The sequence below is a fragment of the Oncorhynchus nerka genome, linkage group LG28 (assembly GCF_034236695.1).
Source record: "Oncorhynchus nerka isolate Pitt River linkage group LG28, Oner_Uvic_2.0, whole genome shotgun sequence".
Lineage (NCBI taxonomy): Eukaryota > Metazoa > Chordata > Actinopteri > Salmoniformes > Salmonidae > Oncorhynchus > Oncorhynchus nerka.
In genome coordinates, this window is record NC_088423.1 from 65,963,406 (window position 1) to 65,976,270 (window position 12,865).

General features: G+C 45.1%; 1 protein-coding gene across 1 annotated transcript in view; it reads right to left on the reverse strand.

The window, feature by feature from the left end:
* LOC115112741 (neural-cadherin-like) overlaps positions 1–12,865 on the reverse strand; it is a 231,134-nt gene that overhangs the window by 133,947 nt on the left and 84,322 nt on the right. The window contains exons 2-3 of the mRNA XM_065013013.1: positions 2,927–3,124; positions 2,081–2,306 (exon numbers count right to left, since the gene is read on the reverse strand). Of these exons, the coding sequence (XP_064869085.1) occupies positions 2,081–2,306; positions 2,927–3,124 (424 nt within the window). The remainder of the gene's footprint in view (positions 1–2,080; positions 2,307–2,926; positions 3,125–12,865) is intronic.

Below are 12,865 nucleotides of genomic sequence, written 5' to 3' on the forward strand. Positions count from 1 at the left end.
AAGTAAGAGAGAGAATAAGAAAGAGAGTGTGAGAGAGAGAGAGAGGGGGGGTGGGAGAGGGAGAGGGAGAGAGACAGAAAGAGAGAAAGAGACAGAGAGAGTGTGTGAGTGAAAGAGAGAGAGAGAAAGAATGTGAGAGAAAGTAAGAGAGAGAATGAGGAAGAGAGAAAGAGATGAGAGAGAAAGTAAGAGAGAGAGAATGATGAACACATTAAGCAAGGCTATTCAGTTTAGTGATGGGACAGAGAGAGGGGAAATGTAGAGAAGGACTAATGTTTTCTGGTTTGTGTAATGTGTACCACAACAGCAATGGGGTTATGTTCAAGGTTTTTGAGTTCCCTCAGGCGCTCAGCAGGAACAATCACCACAGATGTTACTCTTTCAACTGATGGGTGAGTGATGTAAGTTCGTGTCAATCAAAATAGAGAAGCGATAGGAGAGAATACAGGAGGCAGGAGGCCAAAGATCAAATCCTTTACAGTAACCGGCCCAGGCTTTAATATAGTGAGAGTGTCTGTGTGTGTGTGTGTGTGTGTGTGTGTGTGTGTGTGTGTGTGTGTGTGTGTGTGTGTGTGTGTGTGTGTGTGTGTGTGTGTGTGTGTGTGTGTGTGTGAGCTTGTCTGTCTGTCTGTCTGTGTGACAAACAATCGTTGGTCATGTCATATATATTGAATTATTTTCATGCCAACTTGTTGGCTTGGTTTTACATTATGTGTGTGACTGTCCATGTTTGTGTGCATGTGTGAAATTGTTTGTTTGTGTGTTTGTGTATGTGTGTTGTGTGTGTGTGTGTGTGTGTGTGTGTGTGTGTGTGTGTGTGTGTGTGTGTGTGTGTGTGTGTGTGTGTGAGACTATGCATGTGTGTACATGTGAGTCACGCTGGTAACAAAGGTTCGGGAGACAGGTGCAGGAATGCGTAATAGGAGTTTTATTCAGCACAAATTACGGCGTGCCGTGTAAAGGCACGGGGACGAAGAACAAACAAACACCATACAAAACACAGGGTTGAAACCCAAACAAAAGAGCTAGGAGTTCCTAGATGCAACGACTTCCACCGAAATCGTCTCCTCTCCTTGTTCGGGGGGCATTTGGAGGTCGACGTCACCAGCCTTCTAGCCGTCGTCGCTCCTTTTTTCATTGTTCCATTTGTTTTTGTCTTGTTCCCCACACACCTGGTTTACATTCCCTAATCACATTGTGTATATATATTCCTCTGTTCCCCCAATGGCGTTGTGTGGAATTGTTTTATGTTCCGTGTTTATTTTCACGAAGTATGTTTACTTTGTAACTATAGCTTCTGTGACTGATTTCGCGCTTTGCACTTTTGCGTCCGTCTGTTTTGACACAGTTGCTTCCATCTGCTGTTTGCTCCTGCCTCAATAAAGTGCGCGCCTGTTCACAACTCTCTGCTCTCCTGCACCTTATTTCGCGACCAGTACGCACACCAGTGACACTCGATTAAATAACACAAGCGTACAATGATTATCACACGTGACGAGACCCGTAGTCATCTGCGCATTCCACAAGGGCACGAAAGCCCAAAACACACAGCACAGGTACTCACACGCACCAACGGACATTGTAACAATAACGGACAGCCCAAGGGAAACCAAAGGGCACATATATACAAATACTAATCAGTGGGAATAGCGGACAGGTGTGCGTGATGAAAGTTCTGGAGGGATCCGTGACAATGTGTGTGTTTGTGTGTGTGCGTACATGGATGTGTGCATGCGTCCGTGAGTGTGCGCACAAGTGTGCGTGTACTTTGCGTGTGTGAGACTCAGAGGAGGCTGGTGGGAGGGGCTATTGGAGGACGGGCTCATTCTAATGGCTGGAATGGAATTAACGAAGCGGTGTCAACTATATGGAAACTCATTGATTCATTGATTCCATTCCAGCCATTAGAATGAGCCTGTCCTCCTATAGCCCCTCCCACCAGCCTCCTCTGCTTTGCATGGGTGTATGTGTGACTTTGCATATGTGTGTGTGTGTGTGTGTGTGTGTGTGTGTGTGTGTGTGTGTGTGTGTGTGTGTGTGTGTGTGTGTGTGTGCGTGCGTGCGTGCGTGCGGTACTCACGGCTGTCTCTCTGGTGTGTTCTCAGGTAGTGAAATAGTAAAGGATGCGTTGGAGAACTGTGGTGCTCTGGCTCCTGCTATGACTGACACCACCACCGGGGGACTACGGCTACCCAGCCGGTCAGCAGCCACCACTGTCAACAGGTACTCTTTGTCCCTCTGAAGTGGCAGCCCCGTAGTCCGGACATGACCACTCTTTCTGTCCACCTCGAAACGCCCGTCACCACCTGCAGTTAGGAGACAACAGAGGAGTTTATTTTTCGAAATATATATTTGAAGTTGTTTCCTGACTAAATAAAGAGAGATAGGATGACAGTGGGGAACAAATTGCGAGAGGTGGTGTTAAAGGGCAGTAAGCCAACCTATGCTGACATGTGTAGGGAGGCTGCAGTATTACCGCTAGACCAGCCAGGCCACAACAAATGTCTTTTTCTGTCATTCATTCGTGGAACAGAACGTCCAGCATGTTCAATATTAGAGGGATTGATTGATTTAATGAGGTGATTTTACTGTATTTGATAAGACAGCTGCCCAGCAATAATGAACCTTTTAAAATGCATTGAAAAGAAAGTGCAGATGGAATCTAATATTAGAGCCATTGACGCACAGACTCACACATGTAATCCCACCCACTGGCAATTTCATTCTGCCGAACTTCCGCACTTGTACACAACATATGACATAAGATAAGACACATGCTTATCTTAATGAGATGAAAGACTAGAAGTATAAAACATGTATAAAACTGACTAAAACCATATAAAATCGTGTTTTTTTCTCTTTCTATTACAATGCTGCCAGTGTACTCAATGAAATTGTGCTCAATCCCTGGACAGGAAGCACCTACCATCAGACAAGAAGTATTCCACCTCCCCGTTGTTGCCCTCGTCTCCGTCCTGGGCGTGGAGCTTGTAGACCAGTGACCCGGCCAGGGCGTTGGGAGATACCACTGCCAGGTAGGGGGAGGGAACCATGGTCCATTCCGGAACATTGTCATTCACATCAGTCACCGTCAGCTCCACCCGTACCAGGTACCAGTCTGGACCTGTAGAGGAGTGGTAGAGATTGGTCCTCTGTAGCTCAGTTAGTAGAGCATGGCGCTTGCAATGTGAGTATAGTGTGTTCGATTCCTGGGACCACCCGTATGGAAAATGTATGCACACGTGACTGTAAGTCGCATTGGATAAAAACAACAGCTAAATGGCATATACCTAGTGAAAGTCTACACACCCCTTGCACATTTTTCACATTTTGCTGCCCTAAAATAAAATCGAAAAAGGGATTACATTTTTTAAAAATCCCCTACCGATCTACACAACCTACTCCACATTTTAAAAGTGAAAGAAACATAAAAATAATAATAATAATAATTTTTAAAATGACAAAAAATACTTGGTGGAAGCACCTTTGGCAGCCATTACAGTTTTTAATCATTTTTAATAAGATTCAACCAACCTTGCACAACTCTTAGGGCAACATTTATACCTTATTTTTGTGAAAATTGCTCAAGCTCAGTTACTTTGGTTGGGAATCATTGATGGACAGATATATTCAAACCTTGTCTCTGTATTTCAAGTTGATTTAAGTCAGGACTGAGACTGGACTACTCTGGAACACTCAACACCTCTTTAGTCATTCTGGTGTGGCTTTGGTATTAAAATGTGTGTAATTGTCCCCCAGAAAAAGAAAACTATCCAAGGGTTAGGTTTTCAGAATGCTGCTTTCATATTTCTTTTGATCCTAAAAAAAACTCCCCAATCCCTGACGATGACAAGCATACCCATAACATGATGCTGCCACCACAATACTTCCCAATACAGAGGGTTTGGATTTGACCCAAATCTGTCATTAATGAAAAGCCGCCTCAGTCTTCTGAAAACTTAACCCTGGGATAGAGTTTATATTTTTCAGGTGGACAATTAGACACATTATAATGCCTGACCAGTCCAGTCTCAGTCATGACTTAAATTTGCTTGAAAATCCGTGACAGAAACAATGGATGTACAGTATGTTGTGCAAAGTGTTTTGCAAAGCTGGTAGAATCTAATTCAGTCTCATTAAATCTTGTGTGTGAAGACATATGCAATCAACACATCTTCATTATTTATTTGATTAAACAGAATGGAGTAGGTTTTGTAGATCTGTAGGTAAAAAATATCATTTTTGGCTTTAAGGCAGCAAACTGTGAAGGCCATGCAAGGGGTGTGTAGACTTTCACAAGGCACTGCATTATATGTTGTACAGTGGCTTGCGAAAGTATTCACCCCCCTTGGCATTTGTCTTATTTTGTTGCCTTACAACCTAGAATTGTAGCATTTGATTTACACAACATGCCTACCACCTTGAAGATGCAAAACATTTTTTATAGTGAAACAAACAAGAAGTAAGACAAAAAACAGAAAACTTGAGTGTGTATAACTATTCACCACCCCAAAGTCAATACTTTGTAGAGCCACCTTTTGCAGCAATTACAGCTCCTAAGTCTCTTGGGGTATGCCTCTATAAGCTTGGCACATCTAGCCACTGGAATTTTTGCCCATTCTTTAAGGCAAAACTGCTCCATCTCCTTCAAGTTGGATGGGTTCCGCTGGTGTACAGCGGTCATACCACAGTCATACCACAGATTCTCAATAGGATTGAGGTCTAGGCTTTGACTAGGCCATTCCAAGACATTTAAATGTTTCCCCTTATACCAGTTGAGTGTTGCTTTAGCAGTATGCTTAGGGTCATTGTCCTGCTGGAAGGTGAACCTAAGTCCCAGTCTCAAATCTCTGGAAGACTGAAACAGGTTTCCCTCAAGAATTTCTCTGCATTTAGCACCATCCCATCATTCCTTCAATTCTGACCAGCTTCCCAGTCCCTGTCTATGAAAAACATCCCCACAGCATGATGCTGCCACCACCATGCTTCACTGTGGGGATGCTGTTCTCGGGGTGATGGGAGGTGTTGGGTTTGCGCCAGACAGCATTTTCCTTGATGGCCAAAAAGCTCAATGTTAGTCTCATCTGTCCAGAGTACCTTCTTCCATATGTTTGGGGAGTCTCCCACATGCCTTTTGGCGAACACCATTTTTTTTTCTTATAAGCAATGGCTTTTTCTGGCCACTCTTCCATAAAGCCCAGCTCTGTGGAGTGTACGGCTTAAAGTGGTCCTATGGACAGATACTCCAATCTTCACTGTGGAGCTTTGCAGCTCTTTCAGTGTTATCTTTGGTCTCTTTGTTGCCTCTCTGATTAATGCCCTCTCTTTTGTTTGCTATGGTGCCATATTCTTTCTATTTTTATTAATGGATTTAATGGTGCTCCGTGGGATGTTCAAAGTTTCTGATATTTTTTATTTTTTATAACCCAACCCTGATCTGTACTTCTCCACAACTTTGCACCTGACCTGTTTGGAGAGCTTGGTCTTCATGGTGCTGCTTGCTTGGTGGTGCCCCTTGCTTAGTGGTGTTGCAGACTCTGGGGCCTGTCAGAACAGGTGTATATATACTGAGATGATGTGACACTTAGATTGCTCACAGGTGCACTTTATCTAACTAATTATGTGACTTCTGAAGGTAATTGGGTTGTGCCGTGGCGGAGATCTTTGTGGGCTATACTCGGCCTTGTTTCAGGATGGTAAGTTGGTGGTTGAAGATATCCCTCTAGTGGTGTGGGGGCTGTGCTTTGGCAAAGTGGGTGGGGTTATATCCTTCCTGTTTGGCCCTGTCCGGGGGTGTCATTGGATGGGGCCACAGTGTCTCCTGACCCCTCCTGTCACAGCCACCAGTTTTTATGCTGCAGTAGTTTATGTGTCAGAGGGCTAGGGTCAGTTCGTTATATCTGGAGTACTTCTCCTGTCCTATCCGGTGTCCTGTGTGAATTTAAGTATGCTCTCTCTAATTCTCTCTTTCTTTCTCTCTCTCGGACCTGAGTCCTAGGACCATGCCTCAGGACTACCTGACATGATGACTCCTTGCTGTCCCCAGTCCACCTGGCCGTGCTGCTGCTCCAGTTTCAACTGTTCTGCCTGTGATTATTATTATTTGACCATGCTGGTAATTTATGAACATTTGAACATCTTGGCCATGTTCTGTTATAATCTCCACCCGGCACATCCAGAACTGGCCACCCCACATAACCTGGTTCCTCTCTAGGTTTCTTCCTAGGTTTCTGCCTTTCTATGGAGTTTTTCCTAGCCAACGTGCTTCTACACCTGCATTGCTTGTTGTTTGGGGTTTTAGGCTGGGTTTCTGTACAGCACTTTGAGATATCAGCTGATGTACGAAGGGCTATATAAATACATTTGATTTGATTTGATTTGAATTGGTTGTACCAGATCTTATTTAGGGGCTTCATAGCAAAGTGGGTGAATACATACTCACGCACCACTATTCAAATTGTTTTTATTTTAAGTAATTTTTTAAATTTCACTTCACCAATTTGGACTATTTTGTGCATGTCCATTACATGAAATCTGTCACGTTCGTCGTAAAGAGGAGACCAAGGCGCAGCGTGAGTAGAGTTCCTCATAATTTTTATAAACTGAAACCTAACAAAGACAACAAACAACCAAACGAAACGTGACGCTACTGGTGTGCACAAAGGCAGCTAACTGTAGACAAGATCCCACACCAGAAAGTGGGAAACAGGGCTGCCTAAATATGATCTATAGGGGAGCGTCCGGGTGGGCATTTACCCTCGGTGGCGGCTCCGGTTCTGGATGCAGACCCCTCCTTACGCTGATCCCTCCGCTTTTGTGGAACCGGACCGTGGATCATCGCCGAAGGCTCTGGACTGCGGATCATCGCCGGAGGCCCCGGACTGGGGACCATTGCTGGAGACCCCGGACTGGGGACCTTCGCTGGAGGCCCCGGACTGGGGACCGTCGGTGGAGGCCCCGGACTGTGGACCGTCGGTGGAGGCCCCGGAATGTGGACCGTCGGTGGAGGTTCCGGACTGGGAACCTTCGGTGGAGGTTCCGGACTGTCAACCATCGTTGGAGGTTCCGGACTGTGGACCGTCGTTGGAGGTTCCGGACTGGGAACTGTCGCCGGAAGCTCTGGACTGGGAACTGCTGGCACAACCCGTCCTGGCTGGATGTTTATTTTCACCTTGCAAATGTGTGGCGCTCGCACAGGACACACTGGGCTGTGCAGATGCACCAGAGACACAGTACACAGAACCGGCGCAGGATATCCTGGTCCAAGGAGGTGTGCTGGAGACCAGGAGCGCTGAGCCAGCCCCATCCGTCCTGGCTGGAAGCCCATTCTAGCCCGGCCAATGCGGGAAGCTGGAATAGAGCGCATCGGGCTATGAATACGAGCTGGAGACCCCGTGCGCATCACTGCATAACACGGTGCCTGACCAGTCACACGCTCCTCAGCAAGCCCGCTCTGCCACGCTCTCAGTGCTAGCACTTCTCTCCGGAATCTTGCGTCGAGCTCCTCACTCCCTGACTGGCTCTGGTTCAGCCTTCAGCACTCCGCCGACCACTCTGTGTGCCCCCTCCAAAACTTTTCTGGGGCTGCCTCTCGTGCTTGTCTCGTTGGTACAACTCCTCGTAATATCGCCGTTCCGCTTTCGCTGCCTCTATCTCCTCCTTAGGACGGCGATACTCCCCAGCCTGCATCCAGGGTCCTGCTCCATCCAGGATCTCTTCCCAGGTCCATTTCTCCTGAACACGCTGTTTGGTCTATTTTTGGTGGGATCTTCTGTCACAATCATCGTAAAGAGGAGACCAAGGCACAGCGTGAGTAGAGTTCCACATAATTTTAATCAACTTAAACACCTAACAAAAACAACAAACAACCAAACGAAACGTGACGCTACTGGTGTGCACACAGGCACCTAACTGTAGACAAGATCCCACACCAGAAAGTGGGAAACAGGGCTGCCTAAATATGATCCCCAATCAGAGACAACGATAAACAGCTGTCTCTGATTGGGAACCATATCAGGCCAACATAGAAATACAAAAACCCCTAGACATACAAAACCCTAGACATACAAAACCCTAGACATACAACACTAGAGTACCCACCCTAGTCACACCCTGACCTAACCAAAATATATAGAAGAGATATCTAAGGTCAGGGAGTGACAAAATCCCAATAAAAATATATTTAAATTACAGGTTGTAATGCAACATAATAGGAAAAAACGCCAAGGGGGACGAATACTTTTGCAATGCACTGTATGTTGTTATTATTATAGATATTAACTAACACATTCACAGAGTCAGAGTCCTAACCCAGAGCCTTATTCCTAAACAGAGGGTATTCTGAGTATCCATTGTTCGGCTTTCAGAAACAGAATAACCATACAATACTGGACAGTATCATGACACTATCATAAGGCTATGATGTACATGAACCAATCACTAAGCTCTGAAAGCCATTAGGCTACATGACAATACAATCATCAGCCATTAGTCAAGTTTCACGTAAAGCCATGCATAAGGATGCTAATGTGTTGTAATACCCGATACTACTTGTCACATTTAGATGGCACAACGCTTTAGAGCGTTTCAGTCACAATTAGCAAATTATGTGTTGAGTGTTTTTCCTTAATGCATTGACTGAAAACAGCAATCACAATAGAAATCGCACGCGCACACACACACACACACACATACACACACACACACACACACACACACACACACACACACACACACACACACAGAAAGATGCACCATGCAGAGGCTCTTTCAGTTGCAGAACACTTGCAGGTGGAACACCGCAGGGATGTTTTCACAAACAGCCACATTATAACAGATCATGTCTCTCTTATTATGTCCCTCTTCCAGTCTTAGATTCCCTTTATCCATCTCTCCCCTGTTCCTTCTACCCAATGATTCTCAACGATTTTCTCTCTAGGCTCTCTGTCTCTCTCTCTCTCTTTTCTCTCTGGCTCTCTTTTTCTCTCTGGCTCTCTCTTTCTCTCCATCTCTCTCCTTCCATACTGCAGCTGTCAGGTAGAGGAAAGCAGGTGTTCTGTCAGGGGCTATGAAAGGGCCAATCACCGGGGGAATCAAAGAGCCCAAGACGCTGTCATTCTGGTTCCCTCTCTGACAGCCTGCCAGCTATTTATACCAGTCAAAGAGAGACGGGGGGAATCAGAGAGTGAGAAACAGGGTGGATGGGAGAAGAGGAAAAAAGAAACAGAGAATCATGAGAGAGAAACAGGGGGAAAGAGGAAGAGAGTGAGAGTGTGTGAGAGAGAGAGAGAGAGAGAGAGAGAGAGAGAGAGAGAGAGAGAGAGAGAGAGAGAGAGAGCTAGAGAGAGAGTAAGATCGTGATCAAGATGGAGATCGAGAGATTGACAAGCGAAACATGGACAAGTGCAAGAGAGAGAGAGAGACAGAGACAGAATGCATGATACACTTTCACCTAAGTGATCCTAAAACTCACAATAGCCAACTAGGATAAGGCAGCAAGGTCGGTTATGCCGCACAACCGCCAATTACAATCAACCGTGTTCTGTCTGCAAAAGGAAAATAACAGTACTCTAGTCTGAGATAAACAATGTCCCCTTAGATTACCTCTCACCTGATTATGTGTCTGTCAGGGAAACAAGACAGAGACAGTCACTTACCACCAGGCACCACATGCCTGAGATGTGCCCAGTGATGCCCACTCATAAAGGCAGACACCAGAATACCTGCTTGCCCAGGAAAATCCAATACGATTGGTAACCTCCCACCTGCTACCAAATGGTGCCTAGTGGTGCTTGTTGTCATGTATCGCAAAGTGAAGCAAGCAATTTATTCATAGGTTATTTTCATGTTTTTACTATTGGGAAATATCAGGTACCAGAATATACTAATGGAAAGGAAAATAAGGTCGAACCAAATGATCAGGTCCCTTTGGGAAATAAATGTTAAAAATCTAATGACAGCGAAATATGTGTCAGCATGGCTTAAGACACATTGAGCACATTGCACTCACAGACCTTCAGTTCTATAACTGCAACTGTCCTCTCGTTAAATAAAAGCATATACTGCCACCCGAACACCATTTCCATTGCTGTCGCCACTGTTTTGTATGTACTCTAACTTATTATAGATTTGAAAACTGCTTTACAGATCATTGAAAATGTTAAAGCAGCAATACAGAAGAAGAATGTGGCAACAGAGTCATTTAGACAGGGAGGGGAGTAGAGGAACACTGAGAAGGGGAGGGAACAAGACAGAGGGGGGAACAAGGGAGCAATTTAGAACACGGGGGAGAAAAAGTCCCGAGAAAAATAAGAACGGAGCAGCAGAGCAGGATTGAGACAAAACCCACAGCATAAGAAATGGCCCTGAGGTTGTTATGGAAACAGACAAATAACAAAATCTGGAACAGGGAGAAGAAAAAAAACAGGCAGCAATTGCATAAATCAGTGGAATTTAAAGGGACAGAAACAGAAAGAAAGAAAAAGAGTACCACATCTATAGAATAAAGACAGAGAGGAAATACGAAGCTGGGACATTTTCAGAAACCGCACATAACGATCGTGCTGCACTTGAGTGTCCGTGGTTCATTGAGAGTTTCTAATGGTTGCTATAACATATACAGAATTAATTGGGAAAAAGACAAGAGGGGAACAGGGGTGATATGAAAAGCACAGCAGGGAGAAAGCATTACCTCCATAATAAATCAGAAGGCTAATGGCCAACTTCCAATATGTCCATCCAGAGACAGAAACATCCGCACACACAAATAATGGTCATTACAATAGATGAGATATCCGAACGAGGAAATGCTGGTACATGTCAATTGTTTGTCTTCATTCATTGGAAAGCTGTCTGCGATAATTGAACGATGGTTCAATAAAGCATAACAACATGAATATGGTTAGGGCAACGGTAGGGAATCTATCTACCTATCTACACTGATTAATGAACTCCAAATGATGTAGCTGCTACTTACGTTCCAACATAAAAAATGACTTCAAATAGACATTGACACTGAGAATGCAGTTCCTCAGCTAGCCTAGTATGACTGGAGTCTAGCCTGAGAGAAACAAAAAGCCCAACAGCAACAACAAGTACAAAGACAGCCTGAAAGAGTTAATAGAGAGCTCAGTGACCTAATCCGCTGGCTGACCTGGGATCAGAAGAGAGATGACCACACGTGACAGGTGAAGAGTCTCTTTCCATTAATTGGCTTATGTGCAACAGACTCCAGGGGCCGTGCTGTGAATCACGCATGAGATCAGAGCCAAATTTAGGGCTCTCAGGAAGAGCCAACGCAAAACTTTTGACAGGACCACGAATCGACAGGGCCACACTTTTAACTGGTTCTGAATAAATTACTGCACATTCTCTGCTTGTCACCTAGCTGTTTCTTCCCCTCTTTTGGACGTTGTTAGCGAGGGTGCTTAGCGTGACCCCAATCAGCACCTGGCTCCCTCTATCCTCTCTTCCCGGCTTACTGCTGACAGAGGGAACACAGGCACGATTACTTTCTCTACCAGTCTAGGAAGAAGGGGGGCTTTCTCATTCTCTCTACTCCCAGCACTACACGCTAACTACAGGAGTCCCTGTTCTCCCGGGAACACAGTTACTTTACAGCACAGCAGATGGAGAGAGACAGAGGGAGTGAAATAGTGTGTGTGTGAGAGAGAGAGAGAGAGAGAGAGAGATGTATTCCTCCGCACTAGAGGAATACCAATATAAGAACACTGTTCATTGACTAAAGCTCAGTCTTCACAATATTACCCTCCAAGCTCATCATTAAGCCCGGGGCCCTAGGTCTGAACCCCGCCCTGTGCAACTGGGTCCTGGACTTCCTGACGGGCTGCCCCCAGGTGGTGAAGGTAGGAAACAACACCTCCACTACCCTGATCCTCAACACAGGGGCCCTACAAGGGTACATGCTCACCCCCCTCCTGTACTCCCTGTTCACCCATGACTGCGTGGCCACGCATGCCTACAACTCAATCATCAAGTTTGCAGACGACACAACAGTGGTAGGCCAGATTACCAACAACGACAAGACAGCCTACAGGGAGGAGGTGAGGGCCCTCGGAGTGTGGTGTCAGGAAAATAATCTCACCCTTAACCTCTTCAGTCGACCCTCTACTTTTTTGAACATTTTGTTAAAAATCGCGCAACATTTCAGCGCCCTGCTACTCATGCCAGGAATACAGTAAGTTCATATGGTTAGAATGTGTGGATAGGAAACCCTCGGACGTTTTTAAAACTGGTTAAATCACGACTGTGGCTATTACATAACGTGCGTTACATCGGAAAGCGCAGGAAAACCTGATCACAGAAAATGGAAATAAATATCCTTGCGCCACTTCCAGCAATTGTTAACAGTGAGCCGAATTAGATAAGACCGAGCATTCAACTCCCACAGCATCCCCATGTTGTCTAGAGTCTTGTGAATTGAATCATCTTTGATTCTTGGTTGAACCGAAAGAGGGGCACGACTTACCTCCGGTCTCCGCCCAGATCATTCCGGAAGAGCTCTCTCCTGAAATTTTTTCCAAGACGACAGCTAATGATATTTACATCGCCTACGGATGATTTTTATCGCTTATTAACGTTTACTAATACCTAAAGTAGCATTACAAACGTATTTCGAAGTGTTTTGTGAAAGTTTATCGTCTACTTTTTGAATTTTTAAAAATGACGTTACGTTGTGAAATCGCTGTTTTTTTCGTTTATCACACAGTCTACATATAACGATATCTTGGCTTTATATGGCCCAATTTAATCGAAATAAAGACCCAATAGTGTTTATGGGACATCTAGGAGTGCCAACAAAGAAGATGGTGAAAGGTAATGACTGTTTTCTATTTTATTGTGCGGT